General features: G+C 36.9%; 1 protein-coding gene across 2 annotated transcripts in view; it reads left to right on the top strand.

Moving 5' to 3' along the window:
• Window positions 1-934: 934 nt before the first annotated feature.
• Window positions 935-26,800, top strand: part of PGR (progesterone receptor) — a gene marked incomplete at its 5' end in the record, with an annotated part of 99,537 nt that continues 73,671 nt past the window's right edge. The window contains 2 exons of one of the 2 annotated variants that reach the window (XM_081064038.1): window positions 935-2,559; window positions 3,582-3,733. In XM_081064038.1, coding sequence (XP_080920164.1) covers window positions 935-2,559; window positions 3,582-3,733 — 1,777 coding nt within the window. The remainder of the gene's footprint in view (window positions 2,560-3,581; window positions 3,734-26,800) is intronic. The other variant, XM_081064039.1, reaches the window with a different exon arrangement.

Raw genomic sequence — 26,800 nt, 5'->3', positions numbered from 1 at the left:
GTTATAATTCTTAATTGGGAATACAAAATCTAATATGCTTATGAAGTTCCATCCCACACCACCTGCTTTTCAGAGTGGATTCAGATTAGCACTTGGGAATACCAACTCCAGAATTTCAGATCACATCTGTAATAAGGGTAGGGAGGGACTTTGGGCGGGGCCTCCGGGTGGGGAAGAGGCGTTATTAGAAAGCTGTGGGGCTAGTCTACAGCTGTCACTACTCGAGTTAAACCTTGTAATATTTTACTGTGCGAGGACCTGGTGTGTGAGCAGCATTCTCAATGAGAACTGGTTTCATTTGGCATTTGAATGGAATCTGCAACCACAGGCGTTTATCGGACTGCCCAGAAAAAGTGGGAGCTGCGGAGAGCACAGTCGCCAGCTATAGGGAGCCGGTAGGAACACTACTCTTCTGAGAATGGGTTGTACGGAGTGGTACAAGTAGCCCCAGGGTTTTAGTGAGAAGGGAAGTGGAACGCAGTCAGGGATGGAGAGTTACACAGCATGCACGTGTTTGAAGCCGGAGAAAAAGTCGGGAGATAGAGCCGCGTGTAATTGCTTTCGAAGCCGCCGCCACTCGAGTGCCAGATTTGTGAGTACGGTGCGTCTCCCGTCCTCAGACTGAACTCGGAGAACTCTCCCAGTTAGGACACGAAATCCATACAATTACCATCTCCTGCTCTGCGCACCTGCCTCAGGGACGAAACTGACCCTCCTCCGCTGCCTACCAGATGGAGGGCAAAGGCAGTAACTGACCAGCGCCGCCCCTTTTTGACCCAGGAGGTGGGATCCCTCCACCTCCAACCCCTCCCGGTCCGGCCAAATTCAATACCTATTTTCTCCTCCGGCTGCTCCTCCATCCCAGACACCCCCTCCTTCTTCCCCATCCCTCCTCCCCAGAGACAGGGGAGGAGAAAAGTGGAGTCAGGTCGTCATGACAGAGCTGAAGGCAAAGGCTTCCCGGGCTCCCCACGTGGCGGGCGGTGGGCCCTCCCCTACCCAGGTCGGATCTCCTCTGCTCGGACGCCGGGACTCTGGCTCCCTCCATGCAAGCCAGACCTCGGACGCCTCGCCCGTAGGGTCGGCCATACCCATCTCCCTGGACAGGCTGCTCTTCCCTCTGCCCTGCCAGGAACAGGACTCGGACGGGAAGGCGCGGGACCAGCAAGCGCTGTCAAACGTGGAGGGGGTGTATCCCAGAGTTGAAGCCACAGGGGGTGCAGGAGGTGGCAGCTCTAGACCCCCAGAAAAGGACAGCGGGCTGCTGGACAGTGTCTTGGACACGCTGCTGACGCCCTCGGATCCCGGACAGAGCCACGCCAGCCCTCCCGCCTACGAGGCCAACAGCCCTTGGTGTCTGTTTGGCCCCGAGCTTCCTGAAGAGCCCCGGGCTGCCCCAGGCACCCAGGGCGTGCTGCCCTCGCTCATGAGCCGGCCAGAGGGCAAGGCTGGTGACAGCTCCGGGGCGGCAGCTGCCTATAAAGTGCTGCCCAGAGGCCTGTCACCGTCCGGGCAGCTGCTGCCCTCGACCTCTGGGAGCCATCACTGGCCGGGGGCCGCAGTGAAGCCGTCTCCGCAGCCCGCTGTAGTGGAGGAGGATGGCTCGGAGTCCGAGGGCTCGGGGGGTCCGCTTCTGAAGGGCAAGCCCGGGCCTCTGGGAGTCCCAGCGGCCGAAGGAAGAGCCGCGGCCACCGACCCTGGGGCGGCCGAAGGAGGCGTCACCCTGGTCCCCAAGGAAGATTCCCGCTTTTCCGCGCCCAGGGTCGCCCTAGCGGAGCAGGACACGCCAGCGGCGCCGGGGCGCTCCCCGCTGGCCACCATGGTGATGGATTTTATCCACGTGCCCATCCTGCCACTCAACACGCCTTTCCTGGCCACCCGCACCCGGCAGCTGCTGGAGGGCGAGAACTATGACGGTGGGGCCACGGCTGTGGGCGCCTTTGCCCCGCTGCGGGGCTCGCCCTCGGCTGTGGCCACTCCGGCCGCGGCCGGAGAATTCCCCGACTGCTCGTACCCGCCAGACGCCGAGCCCAAGGACGACGCGTTCCCGCTCTACGGGGACTTTCAGCCGCCCGCCCTGAAGATCAAGGAGGAGGAGGAAGGAGCCGAGGCCGCCGCGCGCTCCCCGAGACCGTACCTGGCGACGGGCGCCAACCCCGCTGTCTTCCCAGATTTCCAGCTGGCGCCGCCGCCGCTGCCTCCGAGGGCGCCGTCGTGCAGACCCGGGGAAGCGGCGGTGGCGGCGGCCCCCACCAGCTGCTCCGTCGCGTCGGCGTCCTCGGCGGGGGCGAACGTGGAGTGCATCCTGTACAAAGCCGAGGGCGCGCCGCCCCAGCTCGGCCCGTTCGCGCCACCGCCCTGCAAGGCGCCGGGCGCGGGCTCCTGCCTGCTGCCGCGGGACGGCCCGCCCTCCAGCTCGGCCTCGGCCCCCGCAGCCGGGGCAGCCCCTGCGCTGTACCCTCCGCTCAGCCTTAACGGGCTCCCGCAGCTCAGCTACCCAGCCGCCGTGCTCAAGGAGGGCCTGCCGCAGGTCTACCCGCCCTATCTCAGTTACCTAAGGTGAGCGCTCCGGCCGGGCGTAGCGGTCCAGCCCGCCTGCCGCCGCCCGCTCCGTGTCCCCAGCGCCCGGCTCCCGCTCCCCCGAGTGGCCGCGAGAGACTGGGTGGCCTGGGCGGGGCACCCGGGCAGATTGGCTTCCTTTGTCTTTCCTCCTCTGCTCACTTTTTTGGGGGTCACAAATGGGGCGCAGCCTCCCCGACAACATTTTTGTAAACTTTCCAAATCTGCGAGATTCCGAGGCAGGATCAGCCCTGATTTCAAATGTGCAGCGTCACACACGCTCCACTGTAGCCGGGTGGAGCAGAAAGGGTGAGGCGAATCGGGGGCTGTATAAAATGTTTCTCTTCTTAGGACATTTACTGGGAATGTCTGTCTTGGAGAGGAGACATTAAGGCATCTTTCCATCTGGAGGGGTGGCATTTGATGTAGGGTAGCTGACCAGAACCGCTCAATTTTCATACGAATCTCAAGATTAAAATTAAGTTGTGTAATATGTTTATATTATGGATTTAATTACCACTCACTGCAGTAAACTGTATTCTAATATTGTTTCGGATTCGCTACAACTTTTCACACATTTTAATTTACATACTGAGGTAATGGAATTTTTAAGGAAAAAAATGCTCGGTTCGGAATCTTATGTGCTGTGAATAGGCAAAACGTCATTATACTTTAAAATGACAAACGCATATACTTGTTAAATAAACAATCATTACAGGGTTGAGTTTTAAATTAAAACAAAAGCATTGCTGAGTACTATTGAACTTTCCTGAACAAAAATTATATATTATTTATTCTTTTATGTTACTGCTACTGATGAGTGGCTAATAATTTGCAAGCCTGGTGAATCCAGTAACATGTTTAGTTTGCAAGTTTAATTTGCATGTGTTTCAAGTGTGTATATATGCAGTTCTACTTTTTTTAATCCCCTTTTAGTCTGTCAATTCTAGTGTTAAGAAAACTGTGGTATTAAATAGCTGTGCACCTAAAAATAAGTGGAGTACTTTGTTTTGCATTTCAAGGCCAGATTCAGAAGCCAGCCAGAGCCCGCAGTACAGCTTCGACTCATTACCTCAGAAGATTTGTTTAATCTGTGGGGATGAGGCATCAGGCTGTCATTATGGTGTCCTTACGTGTGGGAGCTGTAAGGTCTTCTTTAAAAGAGCAATGGAAGGTAAGTTCCTTTCCTGATCCTTTATTGTTTGTTTAAATGGAGACCATCTAATATTTTATAGAATTTAATTATCGCTTCCTTCTTCTAAGCATGGTGGTATTTCCATAATATGATGTTTTCCAAACTTTTTTTATTTATAATACTCAAAATTGAATGTAGTTGGATTTTACAATTGCATACTGTTTGACTAACACTTTCAATATTAGACACAGGTCATATTAATCTTGGGAGGAATACTAATACTGTTCATTAACTATTTAGCTTTAAAGAAATAGCTTTATTCTAATCATATTTTCATATTTCTATTATATATTATATATAATATATTAAATTTAAAATTTTGTTCAAAAGAAAAATGGTAAACGCTGTGAAAATTACATATGTGTACTTGTGTGTATATTATGTAATATATATGATGTAATTACAAATTTTCTACATGATTTCGTCTTTTCCCTACAGTCAAATTTATGTAATACTTATGTAATGATAGTTCTAAACAATTTTCAAAAATGTTTGTTTAGTATGTTTTTGTAAGTGTATAAGGGGATAGAAGTAAACAGTTTAAAGCAAATGAAAATACTGGGCATCACGGCAATATAATTTCTAAAGAAGTATTTTGCTTTATAACAAGACTTTCATGTTTTTAAAATCATCTAAATTACATATTTATCTAATGGTTTTTGACTGGCTTGCATAATATGTTTCAGACTTGAACTTTCATAGAAAATATTTTTAAATTTAACTTTCTATCTACACTAAACGCTAAGCAGCCAAACACATTTATATTTGAAGATAAATGTACATTTCAGATAACTTTACATTTGAATTCTAACAATAAGTGTGTTTTGTGATAAGCTAAAATAAGTTTAGGGCTTCCTCTGGAGGACTGAGATCACACCAAAGGAACCAAAAATGTGAATGTCTTTTTTGCTTTCTGTTTGTGAGTTTTCGGATTTTAAGAGCCCTCTACTTATAAGTAGGAGAGGAAGGAGTGGGGAATTTTTACCTACAACGGACTTTCAAATGCACATTTACACCAAAAGAACACTAACCTAAAAGACATTTAACAAAATAATTCCCTATACCTGTAGATGCTTATCAATTGATTCTCTACAACTATTATGTCTTTTTGATGAAAATGATTCCCAACTATTTATTAATAGATTTGTATTCCTCCTATTGAACTTAATTCTTCATAAAAACATTTGCTTTGTATATTGCTAGAATATGGATTTTTTCCCCACAAAGGATGAATCTATTTAACTGATGATGAACCTATGTATTCAGCTTCAGGCAACGTTAATTGTATTTTAAATTAATTGAGGCACAGTGAAAAGAATGTATGTGAGAACTGAGAGTGGCTTTCCTACTGACATCATTTAGTCATAGTTACAGATGGAAGTTCTCCGTGTGGAAGAGTTGATTTTCCAGCACTTAATTGGAGCTACTGTTTTCATCTGACTTTGGTTCTGGTTTCTTAAATATTTCCTTCTGCATTAACATCATTTCCTTCATTCTTACAGTCTCCTTAGGATAGTCTAACTTTGTAAGTGAATGACCCACTTAGAATCCCCTAAAGGCCAGTTTATTCTAGCCCAGACCCTTCTTTTTTACAGATAAGATGTCCCAAAGATATAAATCTGAGTTTCCAAAGAGCACACAATTAGCTAGTAGCTGATTATTAGTCAACATAGTTTAGATACTCCTTATTTGCAGTGCTTATAATTCAGAGATTGTGTGCACAAGTAGATATATTATAAATGTTACTTAATTCTTTGAAGTTACTTCAAAAAGTGCATGTAGGACAAGTGCTCCCTAACTAAAAGACAAATGCTTTCACTCCATTATCAGACTAGCGTCCAAACCCATAAAAGATGTCTTACTCTTAGAAAGCATTTGTTAGACCTGTAATTTTGATATAGTCCAGTTTTAGTCTTGAGTAGTAAAAACGAAGCACCTTTATTTGGCAATATTTACAAAGAGGGACTCAAGATAGATGTTGATACATCATTTATAAAACTAGAACAAGATTACAAAACTATATGAGTAAGTTTATTTATTCAGCAATTATATACATCTTATATTTAGATCTGTGCCAAAGGTATTTTTTCCCCTGATTCCACCTTTCTGTGCCTTAGATATAAAATGAGGATAACAGTAGCTACTTCTTAGGGTTGCTATAAAGATTAAATGAGTTAATACATGTAAACTTTTAAAAGAATGTCTAGCATATTGTCAGCATCAATTGGTGTTGCTTTTACCTTCAAGGAGCTTGTAACAGAGTGGAGGAGGTAACATACACATGGAAAATAAAGATTCTCACTAAATACCCAGATAAGCAATTCTGTAAAGTATACGATTTGTGTAGTTTGTGAGTTTGTGTGTTTGGGCAAGGGGAAGGTGGTTGTAGGATGGAATGTTCTAGAATGATGGGAGAAGGCTTCATGGAAGATATAAATTTGGTTATTAAAGCACAAGTAAGATTATCAGTCTGTGGGCATCGAGAGCTTTTAAATACTTATGTTCAAAGAGTGAAGAGATTAAGATTACACTACCGAAGATTCATATTAGGAAATTATGAGAGTTAAAGTTTGGAAAGTTAGTTTGCTAGTGTTTAGATGAATTGGGGGAGAATCAGTGATTTAAGGCAAGAAGAGAGAGAAGTTGCTGGGAGTTTTCAAGAATGAGAAAGATGAGGAAGAATTTTTGTAGTTGGAGAGAAGTACTATATTTGAAATGTTAAAGTAGGGCTATGGGGTGAGCTGCTTCAAAGTAGAACTATGTGTGGATGCCAATATGTACAGAAGTTGAAAGTCAATAGTCAACAATAGGGTTATTAATGTTACCAAGGCTAAGAATGACAATGGCATTTTAGAGTGCTTTCTGTGTGCCAGTGACTATTTAATAGTTTTATGGATCTTATTTAATCCTTATAATGTAGATGTTATTACTCACTTTACAAATATGGAAACTAAGGCACAGAGATATTAAATTGCCTTAATTACAGTTAAAGTGGTAGAGTCAGGATTCAAACCCAGAATCTGTGCTCTTGACTACAATACGTCCTTTCTCATAATAGGAAATGTGGTTTAAATTTCACAGAAAAAACAATAGAAGGATGGAAAACAATGTGAGCCAGATAATAAAACATCTAGAAAGGTAAAAGTGAATCGTATGGAAGAATGAAAGACCAAAGGTGATTAAAAGTGAGTGTTATAAATTGATAGATATTATTAACTTCACATTTAAGGCAATGATGAGAAGACATAGTCAGGGGCCAGGAGCCAGTTTCCCTCTCTTCACCAAGTTAGGAGAAGGACATGATAAAGCCCATAAAAAAAGGCACCCAGGAAAACTGGGTTTCCCTTGGTGTGAGACAGAAGGGAGAAGAAGCTGAGAAAAAAGAAACCACTCAGGAAGTCAGGTTAGGGGGTAGGGAGAGATAACCTGTCTTAAGCTCAAAAAAAAAAAAAAAAAAAAAAAAAAAATTAGCCAAAAAGCAATTGGTTGAATAGTCCATTGCATTCCTTTACTAAGACTTGGAGTGAACCAGGAAGTAGTCAAGAATTGTCTTGAGACTTTTCAAGGAGATGAAGTCATAATGACCTGCCAGTCCTACAAATGCAAGCTAGTGTGACCTGGTATTAAGACAGAAAGGATCATTTCTCATTGGCTCACCTCTATATGCACTTTGACTGGCTCAGTGCTAGGATTTACTAAGACATTCAATAAATAACTGTTTGCTAGATGAACTAATCATCATAACTGATGATGCCAGGCTTTTATTCTTTGGATACTTGATACTGTGCCAGCGTTTGTAGTCAATACATTTAATAGAATACAGTTGGATTAATGTTACAATACAGTTGAAACATGCTATTTAGATGATACTAGGCTAAGTAGGTATTGATGGATTTTAAATTTTATTACCATATTATTCTTATTTTTTCTAGCTTTATTGAGGTATAATTGACAAATTTGTAAGATAATTAAAGTGTAAAATATGATGATTTGATATACATACCCTCGTACATTGTAAAAGCGTCTCTACCATCTATCACCTCACATAGTTACCTTTTTTTCTTTTAGGTAAGAATATTTAAGCTCTACTCTCTTAGCAAATTTCAGTTATACAACAGTGTTATCAACTTTAATCACCATGTTATACATTAGATCCTCAGACCTTATTAAACGTATAAGTAAAAGTTTTACCCACCCCTCCCTATTTTCCCCACCCTCCAGACACTGGCAACCACTTTTCTAATCTCAATTTCTATGAATTTGACTTTTTTTTTTTTAGATTTCACATATCAGTGATACCATCCAGTATTTGTCTTTCTCTTCCTGGCTCATTTCGCTGAGCATCATGTCCTTTTGGTTCATCTTTTTTGTTGTTTTTGTCCATGTATTAATTAACCAAATATTTATTGAGTACCTGCCACATATCAGGCACTGTGCTAGGTGCTGGTTGAAAGAGCAGTAAAACAGGACAGACCTGGCTGACTGCAGCCCCAGTGGAGTTTATAATGTGGGGGAAAGGGACCTTCCTTCAATTGCCATGCATATAGCTAATTACAGATGTGCTATGTGATTAGATGATGGAATGCCTAGACAACCAAAGAACTGACCCCTCTGTCAGAAGCTGGGGAAAATGGGAAAAGCCTTTTAGAATTAGACAAACACAATCATATGTAGACCACAGAGGAAAGTGTATAAAAATGATTTTTTTTTTACGAATAATGTATTTATTTCAAAAGTTGAGTAGAGTTGGTGTCACAGACTAAAAATAAAACCTCACTTGATAGCATAGTTCTCACTGCTGTGGCTTCCAAAGAGAAGTAATGGACTTTTAAGCTTTTTAAAGAGTTTATTATTTTTAGAGCAATTTTAACTTCCTAGCAAAAGTGAGAGGAAGGTACAAAGATTTCCTATTTAACTCCCTGCCCTGACACATGCATAGCCTCCTCAAATTATCAACTTCCTCCACTGGAGTGGGACATTTGTTATAATTGATGACCCTATCACAGAAATCACCCAAAGTCCACAGTTTATATTAGAGTTCACTCTTGGTGTTGTACATTCTGTGAGTTTGAGCAAATGTACAATGGCGTGTATCCATCATTATACCAAACAGAATAGTTTCACTGTCCTAAAAATTCTGTTTTACACCTAATCATACTTCTGTCCCCATCACTGGCATCCACTGATCTTTTTACTGCCTCCATAGTTTTCCAGAGTGTCATAAAGTTTCACTTAGTAATATGCATTCAGGTTTCCTCCATGTCTTTTCATGGCTTGACAGTTCACTTGTTTTCATGGCTGAGTAATATTCCATTGTCTGGATGTAGCACAGTTTATTTATCCATTCATTGCTGAAGGACATCTCAGTTTCTTCTAGTAATCATGGAAATTATGAGCAAAGCTGCTATAAACATCCATGTGCAGGTTTTTGAGTGTACATAAGTTTTGAACTTCTTTGAGTAAATATCAAGAAGTGTGATTGCTGGATCTTTTGATAAGGTTTTGTAAGAAACCGCCACACTGTCTTCCAAAATGGCTGTACTGTTTTGCATTCCTACCAGCAATGAATGAGAATTCCTGTGGCTACATGTTCTTATCAGCATGGGATATTATCTTTGTTCTGGATTTTGGCCATTCTAATAGGTGTATACTGGTATCTCATTGTTTTAATTCTCGTTTTCCTAAGGACATGTGATGTGGAGCGTCTTTTCATATTCTTATTTTCTATCTGTATATCTTCTCTGGTCTGGTGTCTGTTAAGATCTTTGGACCATTTTTTAATTGACTTGTTTGTTTTCTATTGTTGAGTTTTAAGAGTTCTTTGTATATTTTAGATAACAGTCCTTTATCAGATACATCTTTTGAAAATATTTTCTCCCACTCTTTTTTTATGCTCTTGACAGTGTCTTTTGCAGAGCAGAAAATTTTACTTTTAATAAAACTCAGTTTCTCAATTTTTCTTTCATGGATTATAATTTTGATGTTGTATCTAAAAAGTCATTACCAAACTGAAGGCCATCTAGATTTATTCCCATGTTATGTTTTAGGAGTTTTATAATTTTTTTACATTTAGGTCTGTGATCCACTTTGAGTTAAATTTTATGAAGTCTGTAAGGTTTGTTTCTAGTTTCAGTTTTTTGCATGTGGATGTCCAGTTGTTCCAGCACTATTTGTTGAAGGGACTATGTTTGCTTCATTGTATTGCCTTTCTCCTTTGTCAAAGATCGGTCGACTCTACTTATATTGGTCTATTTGTAGGCTTCCTATTCTTTTCCATTGATATTTTTGTCTATTCTTTCACCAATACCACCCTGTCTTAATGCCTGTAGCTTTATAGTAAGTCTTGAAGTCAGATAGTGTTAGTCTTACCACTTTTTTCTTCAGTATTGTGTTGGTCATTCTAGGTTTTTGGCCTCCCTATATAAACTTTAGATCAGTTTGCGTTGATTTTGATTGGTATTGCATTGAACCGGTAAATAATATATTGGAAAGATCTGACATCTTGATGACATTGAGTCTTCTTATCCATAAATATGGAGAATCTCGCCATTTATTTAGTTATTTGATTTCATTCACCAGAATTTTGTGGTTTTCTTCACATAGATTTTGTACATATTTTGTTATATTTATACCTGTTTTATTTGGGGGAGTGCTAATATAATTGATATGGTGTTTCTCATTTTAAATTCCACTTCTTTGTTGCTGGTATATAGGAAGAGCCTGACTTTTATATATTAGCCTTCTATCCTGCAATCTTGCTATAATTGCTTATTAGTTCCAGGAGATTATTTTTTGTGTGTCAATTCTTTCAGATTTTCTACATAACAATCATTCCATCTGCAAACAAAAAGTTTTACTTTTTTTCCTCCCGATGAATATACCTTTTATATCCTTTTTTTGTTCTGTTGCATTAGTGGGACTTCTACTACAATGTTGAAAATGAGTGGTGAGAGGGGCGATTCTTGCTTTGTTTCTAATCTAATGAGAAAACTTCTAGTTTCTTATCATTAGTATGATATTAGCTGTAAGGTTTTTGTAGATTTTTTTAAATCAAGTTAAGGAAGTTTCCTTCTATTCCTAGTTTACTGAGAGGTTGGATCATGAGTGCCTGTTGGATTTTGTCAAATGCTTTTCTGCATCTATTGATACCATGTGATGTTTCCTTTTTATCTTGTTGATATGATGGATTACATTAATTGATTTTCAAATGTTGAACCAGTCTTACATTCCTGGGGTGAATCCCATTTGGTCACTGTCTATCATTGTTTTTATACTCGTTTTATGTTGGGTCAGTTTGCTAATATTCTTGAGGATTTTTGCATTTATAATTATGAGAGATATTAATCTGTGCTTTTCTTCTAATGCCTCTGTCTAGTTTTGTATTAGGGTAATTCTGGTCTCATAGATTGAGTTAGGAAATAATCCTTGTGTTTCCGTCTTCTGAAAGATATTGTGGAGAACTGGTGTAATTTTTTCCTTAAGTGTTTGGTAGAATTCATGAGTGAACCCATCTGAGCATGGTGCTTTGTTTTGGAAGGTTATTAATTATTGATTCAATTTCTAAAATAGCTATGAGTATCTTCGGATTGTCTATTTCTTTATTGTTAATTTTTATTAAATTTATTGGGATGACATTGGTTAGTAAAATTACATAGGTTTCAAGTGTTCAAGTGTTCAAGTGTTCACAATTCTATAATACAGCATCTGTTTTTATATATTGAATTGTGTGTTCAACGCCCAGAGTCTGTTCTCCTTCCATCGCCATATATTTGATCCCCTTTACCCTCTTTTTACCATCCCCCCCTTTTTTTACCTTCTGGTAACCACTAAATTGTTCTCTGTGTCTATGAGTTTTTCTTTGTCTTGTTCGTTTGTTGTTTTGTTTGCCTTGTTCAGTTTTATATCCCACATGAGTGAAATCATATGGTTCTCGACTTTTTCTGTCTGAATTATTTCACTTAGCATGATAATCTCAAGATCCATACATGTTGACGCAAATGGTAGTATTTCATCTTTTCTTATGACCAAGTAGTATTCCATTATGGGTATCTATATCTATCTATCTATCTATCTATCTATCTATCTATCTATCTATCTGTCTGTCTATATCTATGGATAGATAGATATAGATAGATAGATATGGATATAGATATATATCTCACATCTTCTTTATCCAGTTATCTATAGAAAAACACTTTGGTTGTTTCCATGTCTTTGCCACTATGAATAATGCTGCAAGAAACATGGAGGGACATATATCTTTTTTTTCTTTTGTTTTAAATTTATTGGGGTGACAATTGTTAATGAAATTACATAATTTCAGGTGTACAATTCTGTATTACATTATCAATAAATCCCATTGTGTGTTCACCACCCAGAGTCAGTTCTCCTTCCATCACCATATATTTGATCCCTCTTACCCTCATCTCCCACCCCCCCCACCCCCCTTACCCTCTGGTAACCACTAAACTATTGTCTGTGTCTATGAGTTTTTGTTCCTCATTTGTTTGTCGTGTTCTTTTGTTGTTTTTGGTTTATATACCACATATCAGTGAAATCATATGGTTCTCTGCTTTTTCTGTCTGACTTATTTCGCTTAGCATTATACTCTCGAGATCCATCCATGTTGTCACAAATGTTCCTATATCATCTTTCCTTAACGCCAAATAGTATTCCATTGTGTATATATACCACAACTTCTTTATCCATTCATCTATCGAAGGACATTTTGGTTGTTTCCATGTCTTGGCCACCTTAAACAAAGCTGCAATGAACATTGGAGCATACGTGTCTTTATGTATAAATGATTTCAAATTCTTTGGGTAGATACCCGGAGAGGGATTGCTGGGTCATATGGTAATTCTGTTTGTAATTTTTTGAGGAACCTCCACACTGCCTTCCATAGCAGCTGCACCAGTCTGCATTCCCAACAACAGTGTATGAGGGTTCCTTTTTCTCCACAGCCTCTCCAACACTTTTTACTATTTGTCTTGTTGATGATAGCCATTCTGACTGGGGTGAGGTGATATCTCATTGTGGTTTTTATTTGCATTTCTCTGATGATTAGTGATGTGGAGCATTTTTTCATATGTCTATTTGCCATTTGTAAGTCCTCTTTGGAGAAAGGGGGACATATATCTTTATGGATAAATGTTTCCAGATTTTTGGGGGTAGATACCTAGAAGAAGGGTTGCTGAGTCATATGGTAATTTAATTCTTAATTTTTTGAGGAACCTCCATATTGTTTTCCATAGTTGCTGTACCAATGTACATTCCCATCAGCAGTGCATGAGGGTTCCTTTTTCTCCACAACCTCTGCAACACTTGTTATTACTTGTCTTGTTGATAATAGCCATTCTAACAGGTGTGAGGTGATGTCTCATTGTGGTTTTGATTTGCGTTTCCCTAAAAACTAGTGAAGTTGAGCATTTTTTCATATATCTGTTGGCCATTTGTATGTCTTCTTGGAAGAAGTATCTGTTCAGGTCTTCTGACCATTTTTTAATTGTAATGTTTGGTATTTTTGTTGAGCTGTATGGGTTCTTTATATTTTTTGGAAATTAGCCCCTTATCAGGAGTGTTGTTTGTAAATATCTTCTTCCATTTGATTGTTTGCCTCTTTGTTTTGTTGATGGTTTCTTTTGTTATACAGAAGCTTTTTAGTTTGATATAGTCCCATTCAATTATTTTTGCTTTTATTTCTCTTGTCTCTGAGGTCAAATTCATAAAATCCTCTCTGAACCCCAGGTCCATAAGTTTAGTACCTATGCTTTTCTCTATGCAATTTATTGTTTCACGTCTCGTATATAGGTCTTTGATCCATTTTGAGTTAATTGTGGTATATGATAATAGATAGCAGTCTAGTTTCATTCTTTTGCACATGGATTTCCAACTTTCCCAGCACCATTTATTGAAGAGGCTTTCTTTTCTCCATTGTGTGTTTTTGGCTCCTTTGTTGAAAATTATCTGTCCACATATATTTGGGCTTATTTCTGGGTTCCCATTTCTGTTCCATTGGTGTCTGTGTGTCTGTTTTTTTTCCTTTTTTTTTTTTTTTTTTTGCCAATACCATGATGTTTCCATGTCGCTTTGTGGTATAAATTGAAGTCAGGGAGTGTGATACCTCCAGCCTTGTTCTTTTTTTTTTTTTTTTTTTTTTGTTTCAGGGTTACTTTGGCTATTTGGGGTCTTTTGTGGTTCCATACAAATGTGATGATTTTTTGTTCTATTTCTTTTTAAAATGTCATTGGGATTTTTGGGGGGATTGCATTAAATCTGTATATTGCTTTGGGTAATATGGCCATTTTAGCCAAGTTGATTCTTTCAATCCATGAACACAAAATATCTTTCCATTTCTTTGTGTTTTCTTCAATTTCTTTTAATAATGTCTTACAGTTTTCAGAGTATAGGTCTTTCACATCCTTTGTTAAGATTATTCCTAGGTATTTTATTCTTTTAGTTGAAATTGCAAAAGGAATTGTTTTTTTTCATTTCCTTTTCTGAAATGTTATTGTTAGTATATAGGAAAGCAATATATTTTTGTACACTGATTTTGTATCCTACAACTTTACTATATTTGTTTATTGTTTGTAATATTTTTTGGTGGAGTCTTTAAGGTTTACAATATAAAGAATCATGTCATCTACAAAAAGTGACAATTTGACTTCTTCGTATTCAAGTTGGATGTGTTTTACTTCTTTCTCTTGCCTGACTGTTCTGACTAGGACTTCCAATATCATGTTGAATAACAGTGGTGAAAATAACTGTGTTGTTCCTGATTGTAGAGGAAAATCATTCAGTTTTTCACCATTAAATATATTAGCTAAGGATTTGTCATATATTGCCTTTATTTTGTTGAGGTATTTTCCTCCTATACCCATTTTATTAAGTGTTTTAATCATAAATGGAGGTTGTATCTTGTCAAATGTTTGTCTTTCTTTTTTTATATTGTAATTTTTACTTTTTTTTAATTTATTGGAGTGACAATTGTTAGTAAAATTACATAGATTTCAGATGTACAATTCTGTATTACATCATCTATAAATCCCATTGTGTGTTCACCACTCAGAATCAATTCTCCTTCCATCACCATATATTTGATCCCCCTTACCCTCATCTCCCACCCCCTCACCCCCCTTACCCTCTGGTAACCACTAAACTATTGTCTGTGTCTATGAGTTTTTGTTTCTCATTTGTTTGTCTTGTTCTCTTGTTGTTTTTGGTTTATATACCACATATCAGTGACATCATATGGTTCTCTGCTTTTTCTGACTTATTTCACTTAGCATTATACTCTCAAGATCCATCCATGTTGATACAAATGTTCCTATATCATCTTTTCTTACCTCCGAATGTCAAATGTTTTTCTTCATCTATTAATATGATCATATGATTTTTATTCTTTATTTTGTTTATGAGGTGTATCACATTGATTTGGATATTTTGAAACATCCTTGAGCCCTTGAAATGAATCCCACTTGATTGTGATGTATAATCTGTATAATGTATTATTGTATTTGATTTGCTAGTATTTTGATTAGGGTTTTTACATTGGTAGTCATCAGAGGCATTGGTGTGTAGTTTTCTTTTTATGTGTTAACCTTACCAGGTTTTGGTATCAGTAATGTTGGCCTCATAAAATGAGTTAGGAAGGATTGCCTCTTCTTCAATTTTTTTGAATAGTTTGAGGAAGACAGGGATTAAATTATCTTTGAATAGTTTGGTAGAATTCACTAATGATGCCTATTTCTTATTGCATGAGTTTTGGCAAATTGTCTTTTAAGACATAGGTCCATTTTACCTAGTTATCAAATTGTTGAGCATACATGTGTTCAAACCATTCATTATCCTTTTGATGTTCATAGGCTCTATAGTGATTTCTCCTCTTTCATTTCTGACGTTAGTTATTTATACTCTCCTTTTTTAAAATTAGCCTGGCTAGAGGTTTATCAATTTTATTGATCTTTTCAAAGAACCAGGTTTTGGTATATTTTCTTTATTGATTTCCTATTTATAATTTCATTGATTTCTGATCTAATTTTTATGATTTCTTTTCTTCTACTTTATTTTCCTTAATTTGCTCTCCCCCCCTCCAGTTTCCTAAGTGAAAGCTTAGATGATTGAATTCAGATCTTTCATTTTTTCTAATATATACATTCAATGCTATGTATTTCCCACTTAACACTGCATTTACTGTGTACCACTGACTTTGATAATTCATCTTTTTATTCATTTTTTTAAAATTTCTCCTGCAATTTCTTCTTTAACTCATGTGTTAATTAAAAGTGTGTTGTTAAATCTCTATGTATTGTGGGATTTCTGTTATTGACTTCTAGTTGAATTCCATTATAGTCTGAGGGAAGACATTGCATGCTTTCTGTTCTTTAAATATGTTAAGGTGTGTTCTATGGCCTAAAATGTGGTCTATCTTTGTGAATATTGCATGTGAGCTTGAGAAATATGTGTGTTGTGCTGCTGTTGGTCAAGTAGTCTAAAGATGTCAGTTAGATCCAGGTGATAGATGGTGTTTTTGAGTTCAACTATGTCCTTACTGATTTTCTGCCTGGTGGATCTGTCCGTTTCTAATAGAAAGGTGTTGATATTTCCAACTATAATAGTGGATTCATCTATTTTTTCCTTGCAGTTCTATCAGTTTTGCCTGACAAAATTTTGATGCTCTGTTCTTAGATGCATATACACTAAGGATTGTTAGGTATTCTGGGGGAACTGTGATGCCTTTATCATTATATAGTATCCTTCTTTGATTTTCCTCGCTTTGAAATTTAAATTTTCACTAACAAATTTGTGACTTATTTTTCCTGTCTTTAGAGCTCTATAAGGCTTTTCTGTCTTTTGTAATCTATAAAATTATCCAACAATCTCTTCCACTATAATTTCTTTCATTAGTATTTGGGCTCTTGAGAAGATATTTTGCCAATAATCTTATTTAATTTAAATTTCTCTCCAGTAGAATCTCACCTATGGCAGTTTTCCTGTTACCCTAAAAATAAACATGTATTAATTCACTGTAATTCACTTTTAAACTCTATAAATAACAATAAATATTAATAATAAGTTGAATAATTTATTCTCAAGTTGCAGATCTCTCAGTTTAGTATTTAGTATCAACAGTAATCTGGTTTTAAGCACAAGTTTGCATTACGACCCAAAAAATAAACCTTCAATTACCTGAAAAAGAAATGGTTATCTGCTCCATATTTGGTTACATAGCATTACCCAATTATTAATGTTCCTTCAGAACCTATATCTTAATACCACTGCATGAACCTGAGAGGGAAGCATTGGTATCAAGGCAGACATGCTAAATTTAACAGCTAGTGCTCCTGTTCCAGCCTTTGAATTGCTGTACTTTAATTATTCAAGTAACACAATAGTACATTCTCCTTTAAAAAATTAAAATATTACCAAAAAAGCTTGTCATCTTTGATCAATACCTCTAATCTATTCCCTTTCCTATTATTCTTCTATACCTCTACCTCAGTTTTTCGTGTGTGTGTGTGTGTGTGTGTGTGTGTGTGTTTGAGAGAGAGAGAGAGAGAGAGAGAGAGAGAGAGAGAGAGAGAGAGAGAGAGAGAGATGTTCTTTTGGATGTGTTAATACATACCAGTAAATGGTATCACATGTCATAATTTGCAAACTACTCTTCATATTATTTTTATACAACAATGACTTGAAGTCCTGTGTATTTATATATATTGTACTAGCTTGTTCTTTTAAATACTGCCTAATACTTGATAGTATGAAATTTCTCTTATTAAGGCATTACTTGAGTACACAATTACTACACAGTAATTGAGTACACAATTACTTGAGTAAACATTTTTTGTGCTTGCCTCCTTGGGTATATGCCTTGTTCCTCTTTCCAGAATATAATTATTTTGATACAGCTCTAAATGAACTAGATGGTTAGTTTCCTTCATACTGCTAAAATGACTTAATTGATTATTTATTCACTCCAAATGCATGTATTGATACTTATTACATTTAACAGTTGCTGTGCTGGGATTACAAAGATAAATATGTATGTAGTCATTTGTCTTTGACGTGCACATATCCAGGAAGAAGAAAACAAACCAAACCAAAACAAAACAAAACCTGTCGTACAATTTAATTAGTGAACAGAAAAATACTTTGAGATGAGTTATACCAAAGCCTTGGATGACACACCGGGTAGTCAATTAGACAAATTTAGGAGGATTGCAGTTTGTTCCACTGACATATCCTGATGTTGTATGAGGTTATTTATTTAACAAACACTTAACTATCCTTGACTGTGGCCCAGACACTATTCTAAGTGTTTTAATATATTAACTCATTTAACCTTGTAAGAGACCTATGAAGTAGAGGTACTCTTATTACTGGTATTTCACAGATGAGTGTACACAGAGGTTACTACAAAATATAGAGGCTGAGATTTAAATCCAGGTTTTTGGTTTCACTCTTAATTGCTGTTATAGCCTGTGGTGTTATGTACTTTATATAACATTTTAAGGAATCATATAATTTTTTTTCTTGAAGCATAGTAATCACTATTAATTAATATTTCTTTGGATAGCAATACTTTAAATGTTATTTACTCTTCTATGGCAAGGTGATTTATGTATGAGATTGAATAAACAAATAGTGAGTATGAACCATGAAGTCAAAACTGTGCTATAACATTTGTAAGAGATATAAAAACTAATGTATAAAAATACTTATCATTTATTAAGTGTTTATGAAATTCAGGCACTCTTCTCATCTTTATACATGCACTATACAGTTATCCTCTGCAACAGGTTATATTTTCCTCATTTTACAGATGAGGTTCATTCAGTTAGTGAGAAGTAGAGAAGACCTTAATTCCTGGGGCCCACACTTTTACTCTCAACCGGCTACTTACGGCCTCTATAGCAGAAGGTGTGTTTTTTCCTTTCAAGAAGCTTGCAGTACATGTGGAAATGACTGATTAATGAACTGAAAACTTACAGTTTAGTGCCTGATTAGATTGTGTGATGCAAACTTGGAGTGCTGTAAGCCAATCAGGAAAGAAAGTACTAAGAGTTGTCATTACTGACTACCTTTATGTAATAGAAACCGTGCTAAATGCTTTATGGTTACACCTCTGTTTTTATTTCCAGTTTTTATGTGTATGAGCAGAGACTCAGAAGTTAAGTAATTTGCCAAAAATAATAAATAGTGCTGGAAGAGATTATATATTTTGTCTTGTAATAGAAAGATGATTTATTAGAGATAGTGGGATTTAGTCACAATCTTCAAAAAAATAGGAGTTAAGGTTTTACTTTCAGATAGGTTATTCAATAAATAGTCTTGAGACTACTGACTTATAAAAAAATTCAGGTGAGTCAACAATTTAAGTTTTTCTTTTTTTTCTTTTCTTTTCTTTTTTTTTTTTTTTTTTTTTTTTTTTAAGGAAAAAGACCCCTAAAGGCATGGAAAGAAATGATGGAGTTATCTGTTTATAGTCTTGGAGTGGCAACATTTTCTAATGTTGAGATGAAATCCTGAATTCAAAATCAAATTTGTTCAATTTTGCTACAAAAATAATTTCAAACTTCTTCTGTAAGTCAAAGAAATAGATAATCAAAGGACAAATTGGGAAGCTGTAACACATGTATATATCAAAAGAATGTAATTACTATTCTTACAAACCACCAAGAGTAAAGAGAAATAGCCAAAAAGAAAAATGAATAAATGACATGAAGACAATTCACAAAATAGTCTATAGAATTATAAAAAAGTTCAACTCAATAATAATTATAATTAAAATAATAATTAACATTTGAGCAATCAGACTGATAAAACAATGAATTGAATGACCATTTGAGAGTGTGAGGGCAGTTGATATTATCTATTAAAAATATCCATTACTTTGGCCCAACTATTTTACTTCTTGAAACTAGTCCTTAACAAAAACTCTAGAAATGTGTAGAAATACCTCTAAGTTGATGTCTACTACTACATTATTTGCAGTACTGAGAAACCCAAAAATAGCCCATATGTCCTTAATAAGAGATTAATAAATTTTGATGTACCCTATAATTAAGTAATCTGACATTTAAAAAGAATGAGCTGTCTATATTACAAATGTAAAAAGGTATCTAAAATATATGATTTTGTGAAAAAGCAAACAATGATAGAAGTTTAAGTAAAAATAATTTCATCGCTTTGATATTTTTAGAAAAGTCTCTGAAACAGAAAAATACACCACCTGCTAACTATTGGGATGTGATATGATTATATGCTTTGTTCTTTAAGCAATAAATTGCTTAGGAAGTTGCTATTACATATCAACTTGGTGCTTGATTTCCCTGTGTACTGGCTCTGTGTAGTCTGAGCAAGCTTCTGCTCTCTCATGCTGTCTAGTGGCCATAAAACTCCACTTTTGTCCTTCAGCTACCCTAGGAAATTGAAAGAGAGCAACAAAGAAGGACACTTAGGGCAGAAAAATTCAAGTAAAAGCTTGAGGTTAGCCTGCATCATAAATTAAGTAATCCAGCCTGACTAGATGGAGCCACGAATTGACAGGGAGCCACAAATTGACAGAGACCCACAATTCCTTATTTACAATCTCACAATCCCAAAAGCCCTGCAAAAAATAGTTTTGTTGTAGTCATTTGTCAGTATCACCTGATCTAAATTCATTTGGCAGCCGAACCTGACCAGAACTCACATTTTATAGACTGTGTGAATATTCATAGTTTGCTGCATAAGTATTAATATATTTCATTATGAAGTTTTGCTCTACATAATCTTTCTAAAATCTAAACAATTTGGAATTCTGAAACATATCTGGCCTAAAAGATTTTCGCTAAGAGATTTAGGACATATAACAAGAAATAAATTCAGAGCTTCCAGTCAAGATGGCAGAGTAGTGTATGTCAACTGTAATTGAAAAATTAAAAAAATATATATTTAAAAAAGGAAATGCATATACTGTATTTAAGATTGAACCTGCTAGAGTTTTGCAATGTAGCAGCCCAGAAAATTACAATAAATGTTTATTATGAAACAATTATTGCTATTCTTACTACCATGCTGAATTCTGCAGAGGGCTACAAAAGATAAATAAGCCATAATACCTAACCTCATAGATTTTTAATTTCATCAGTGATATAAGACAACCCTATAGGTAAGTATAGCATAGGTAATATGAATTGAATGTAGAATGGATTTCTAGAGGAAAAAAAATCGTATTAGGGAGACCAAAAATGTTTTTATGGAGAAAGTAACATGTTAGATGGACTGCTGAGAATGAATGATTTTGATATCAAGAATTGTAATAATGGCTATTGTAAACAAAAAAATATGGAATGAGCAAAAAAAAGGAAAAATTAATATATCAGTACTATAGAAGAAGGACTGAGGCAGAAGCCACAAGGCCCTGAGAAAAGTCTGCAGGTAGCATACTGAGGAATTGAGCCTGGGTGGTAGCAGAGCGAAATGGGTTCATTGGGTAGATGGGACCAAGTTGAGTATGGTAATGAAAGCTCCACAAAAGAATTTTTTGGGAAAAATGTAGATAGAGGAACTTTGACCTAAAGAAGTAGGAAGTACATGATTATTTTACCAAGTAAAGGAGTGATTTTGAAAATAATAGAGAGGATTATCCTCAGAGAACCATGCAAATTGGATTTGAACAGAAATTAGATGCCTTTGAGTCAGAGAGAACACCTATGGAGCTGATAGATGGCTTATGAGATGTAGTTTAATTTCAAATTGTATATATTCTGCATAATCTACTCACCAGGATATTGAAATAGTATCTTTTGTGCACAATAAAACGTCTGAGAATTGAGACATTCTGGTCTGTTAGTTCACTCATTCATTTGTTCATTTATACAAAAAGCCCAAAACATGTATGTAATGAATTCTTTGTGCCAGGATTTGTGTAAAATATTAAGACTCAGAAATGAATAGGCCAAATACATAACTTAGGGAGAAAGAAATGTATATATATTATTAAAATATAGTCTAGTTATAGTCTAGTAATACTGTATTTCCCCCAAAATAAGACCGGGTCTTATATTAATTTTTGCTCCAAAAGATGAATTAGGGCTTAAGTTCAGGGGATGTCACCCTGAAAAATCATGCTAGGGCTTATTTTCCGGTTAGGTCTTATTTTCAGGGAAGCATGGTATTTATGGAGATATGACTACAAATTATGAAAACATATACTAGGAAGCAGCTAACTCTGTTTAATTACTGGAAGGCAGAGGGGAGGATTATGGATCTTGCATGAACATTAGATAAAAAATATTAAATTTTTAACATCCTTGTAATTTCAATGCCTGTGGCAGTGTTTGTGTTAACAGTAGAGATCAGAATGGTTGATCTTTTATTAAGCAGAATACTTCAGTGAATGTTTCTTTATGCATAATTATTCCAGAGCCCACACTGGGTTGGAAGGAATGAAAGTGTGCAGAACTGAACCTCTCTGTGTACGACTGTATGACATTAGTAGGTTGTCAGCTGGTAGCTGGGACAAGGAATAGGAAATAGGGGACCCAAGAACAAAGTAAGGGGCAAAGGCTCATGGAGAAATAAATGCCTCTGAGAAATTCCCTATTGCAGGGGTTGATCAATAAATCCCTGGGAATGGTGATGTCTGACAGCAAATTTGGAATTATTTACTGCCTTATGTTTTCAATACCACGAGCAACTCCCAAACTGTAAGTGAATTTTCACTATACATAGCTTGTGTTACTGTTGCTTTGGGGAAATAATGGAAGGCGGTGATGCCCAGTATGTGGCGCAAAGGAGGCTGGTCAGAAAGGACAAGCAGCAGTATGAGGCAAGAGCATGTACTAGGGCTGAAATGGGTCATTTCTCTCTAAATAAACGAGAGCACTGGTTTTCTAATTGTGCACACACCCCAGGAGTTAGGCACTGAGGTGTGTGAAGAAAATGTTAGAACTTGTATTTATTCTTATTCAAAAGAAATGAATCATGGCTGTCAATGATAACTGTCCTAGCACGCACTCTCGCTGCTTACGTTAGGCGCCTATTCTGGCTTATGGAGTGCAGGGCCTCCTGATGGAAGTGCCCACGACCCTTGCTGCAGAGGCACTGATGATGCAAAGTCCCCCCTTAATTCATGCTTAGGGTATGGCCAAATACTGCAACTTATCTGGACCTGCAAAGAAACCACAGATTGAAGATAATATCAATTAATTTAAGCATAGTAAACAAGAAAAATAGCAGAGCTGAAATATTTCCTACCTCTCAGAATAGCCAGATGTAGAACTCTAAACTAGAGAATGTAATCAGATCTATCAGAAAATTGAAAAAATTAGAAATTGGGAAGAAGTCGTTTTGAAATATGGATTTATATACATTATCATGAAAGACGAGCCTTGTTTTAAGAATGTGTTTTGCTAGAGATATTGGCTAATAATTCTATGAAGCCATTATTGTAAATGACACATTTCAAAATTTAGTACTCAGAACCTGAACGCAAACCTCTACAATTTTTTCAGCCATGTTTAAGGTTACATGGTACTCAATTTAGTCATTCACAAATTTTACTTAACCTAATGAAAAAGGTGTAGAAGCTTCCTTTGAGTGTTCCTAAGTAAAAATCCACATACGCAGGTTCTTGCTGTTCTTTCTACCATTGTATAGATGACTGAAATAATAATACATATAAAAAACACACACAAAATACATGTAAAACAACTTGGTGGAAAGTTAAATGCGTTCAGCAAATACTTGTGGAGAACACGTAGAAAACTGCTCAAGTTTTGAGGAATAAATATTAGAAAAAAATTATAGTGTGGAGTTTTACTAGACAGATGAAAGAACATAGAGTTTCATATGTCTTGGTTTATGGTACAGTGAATTATTGCCAAAAAGTCATCATCAAAAAATTCAATTTCAGTAAAACGTGAGGTTGTATTACTATAGGCTAATGAAGCTTGTGTCCCTGGTGGCTTGGAGCTCAGGGGGTCCACCACGCAATCCAAATCCATCTAGTCTCAATTGTGGTTTTATACCACGTTAAACACCAGTGACAAATATTCTGGATCTCATGGGCAAAGTGCAGGAAATATCCTGGTGATTAGTTAGTACTCGTTTTGCCGGCCCACCTTGGAATAAAGTTGATGGGGTTTGCCTACATTTTCTCTAGCTAGCTTCACTCTCTTGATTTTTGAGACTAGGAGCTGACTGGAGGACAGGAGCCATTTGACAATTAGATTTTATGTGAGTTAACATAACTTCATCATCACTAGTTGCTTTATGATGCTAGATTTTGTTTCAATAATGAAATATTCAAAAAGCTGTGTTTTTGATGAGTCAATAAAGCAAAGGTGTATAGCAAAGACAGAGCCTCAAAAGTAATTGCCTTCCTTACTAAAAGACTGTTTTATGGAAAGAGTGCATAAGTCACTGATAGGATTATTGCTATGACATTAAACAAATAGATTTCAGGTTAAGGTTACACGTAACACCATATAGTTGTTGGGTGGTACAAATGTGTGATGTTTGTAGCAAACAAGTTGAAATCTTAAGTGAACAAAGCTCTGTAAGATGTGATTACTCTGGTTGATTTTTAACTCAAGACCCTTAAAATACAATGGAATTTTAACAATATTTTGCAACATATAAGGAATGACAATGGAGATCTTTTTACCACACAGTGGCTTTCTCACTGTACAGTATTTAAAAAGATTTGTCAGATTTAAAGATGAGCTACATATTTTCCTTTATAAAAGGAGATGTGTTCTGAATTACTGACCTTTGATGACAATGGTGGCTCAGTAGTATTCTACTTAGGAGATACCGTGTTTCCCCAAAAATAAGACCTAGCCGGACCATCAACTCTAATGCTTCTTTTGGAGCAAAAATCAATATAAGGCCGATATTATATTATATTATATTATATTATATTATATTATACCCAGTCTTATAGTAAAATAAGACTGGGTCTTATATTAATATTAATTTTTGCTCCAAAAGACGCATTATAGCTGATGGTCCGGTTAGGTCTTATTTTCTGGGAAACACTGTATTTAGCAGAAGGGACACTTCATCTACCCGTTCAAGTTAAACACAATGTTTTTGATAGAAAAACTAAAGTAACTCCCTTTTGCAAGACATCTTTGTGATACAAGAGAGTGTTTTGAAAAACTAGTGTCTGCAGATGATTCTACTGTTATGTAATTTTGTTGTGAAGGCAGTACAGATTATAGATAAAAAGTAAATTATAGATAAAAAGTTGCCTAACTACATACTGAAACATGTGGAAGTAGGATTTTCTAACTCCTTAGGAAACCTCCAAAGTGTTTCAATGGTGAGGTTCTGAACGCATTTAATAATAGTAGTGGTGTTTTTGTAACACTTATTACATCCCAGGTACTTGGCTGTAAGTATTACATGAAGCACAAAGAGGTAAAATGACTTGCACAGGCAAATAGTGAATAAATGGCAGAGCTGTGATTGGAACCCAAAGAACCTTCTCTCTTATTCATTATATTGCATTTTATTTATTATCTAGTGTCTCTTTGTCCTAATTATTTGTAATTAAAACTGATTTATATCAGGGAGGGTAGAAATTTGCTAGCTGAATTTCAGGGGAAAAGAAACTTTGCATAATTTGTTGGTGGAATCGAAAAACGAATATCCTAAGTAGTCTGCACTTCAAACAGTCCATTCATTCATTGTCCATAGCTTCTGGATTACTGTCTTTCACCTTTTAGTTCTTCTCAGTCTTCCCAAACTCTCCTACCCTCACTTTCAGCTAATGACTTTGCGTCCTAATTTTCTGAGAAACCTTCCAGAAACTGCTACCACCACATGTACTCATGTGACATCTGACTCATCCTTGACTTTTCCTCCTCTTACTGGAGACCTGCATTCCTCTTCAAGGCCAGTCCTCTCCCCTTAAGATGCACTAGATCCAGTGTCCTCCTCTCAACTCAAGGGTAAAGTCCCGCAATTGTCCCCCTTCCCTCTGTGCTGGATCAGTCCCATCAGCATGTGAGCATTTATTTATTTATTATTTACTCCATCTTAAAATAAAACCAAAATACTTCCATTAATTTCACTCGTCCTTCAGCTACCAACCATTTATCTACTCTTTTTTTGCAGCAAAACTCCAATGAATTTTCTTCTCCCCTTCTTTCTTAAACCTAATCCAATCAGTCTTTGTCAGTCACTCCTCCAAAACTTCTCTTGTCAAGGTTACGATGTCGCGAAATCTGATGGGCAATTCTGTCACATCTTATTTGATCAATCAGTAGCATTTAACAGTTAATTATTCCACCTTCCTGGAAATACTTTCTTTGCTTGGCTCTTCGGACACCACACACTCATTTTTTTCACTGGTTCCTATTCAGTCTTCTCTTCTCCTCTAGCTTTTAACATCTGAAGACCCAACGCTCAGTATTTAGACATCTTTCATTCTGTTTATGAAATCTAATCAAATCTCATGGCTTTAGATAAATCATCTACAACCTGACCTTTCCCAAATTTTTATCTCTAGCCCAGACTTTTCCTCTGAGCTCTAGACTCATATGTCCAACTGCTGACCTCATATCTTCATAGACAACTACTGAACATCTCAAACTATAAAACCAAGTCGCATCTATCCTACTTTTGATTTAGAAAAAAAGGGCCAATTGGTGAAAATTTCAAGCAATGATTTATTGTTTTTACTATGTACCACGCAGTGTGCTAAGTATTTCACCTAATTTAGACTCATTTGATCCATATAATAGCCTTATGTAATGTTTATCTTTGTTTCCATTTTATAGGTGGGTAAACTAAGACTCAGATAATTGTCTCAAGGTGTAGTTAGTGATAGAACTAGAATTTGGGTTGAAAGTATGTTCAATTATAAAGCATATGGACTTATCATTGTACTTTTGGATAACAGATATGATAGAGAGCAGGTAGCCAACTCATAAATAATCAGTGTTTCTGAAGAATAAACTAAAAAACAAGTTAAGCAAAAGTATTAACTGAATGTGGAAAGTGAGTTCCTAGGATCTGATAATCACCCAATACAATGTCAGAACATGGGAG

Source organism: Rhinolophus hipposideros (genome assembly GCF_964194185.1).
Source record: "Rhinolophus hipposideros genome assembly, chromosome: 10".
Classification (NCBI taxonomy): Eukaryota; Metazoa; Chordata; class Mammalia; order Chiroptera; family Rhinolophidae; genus Rhinolophus; species Rhinolophus hipposideros.
Note: the sequence above shows the minus strand (reverse complement) of the source record. Positions and strands in the feature narration are given on the sequence as shown.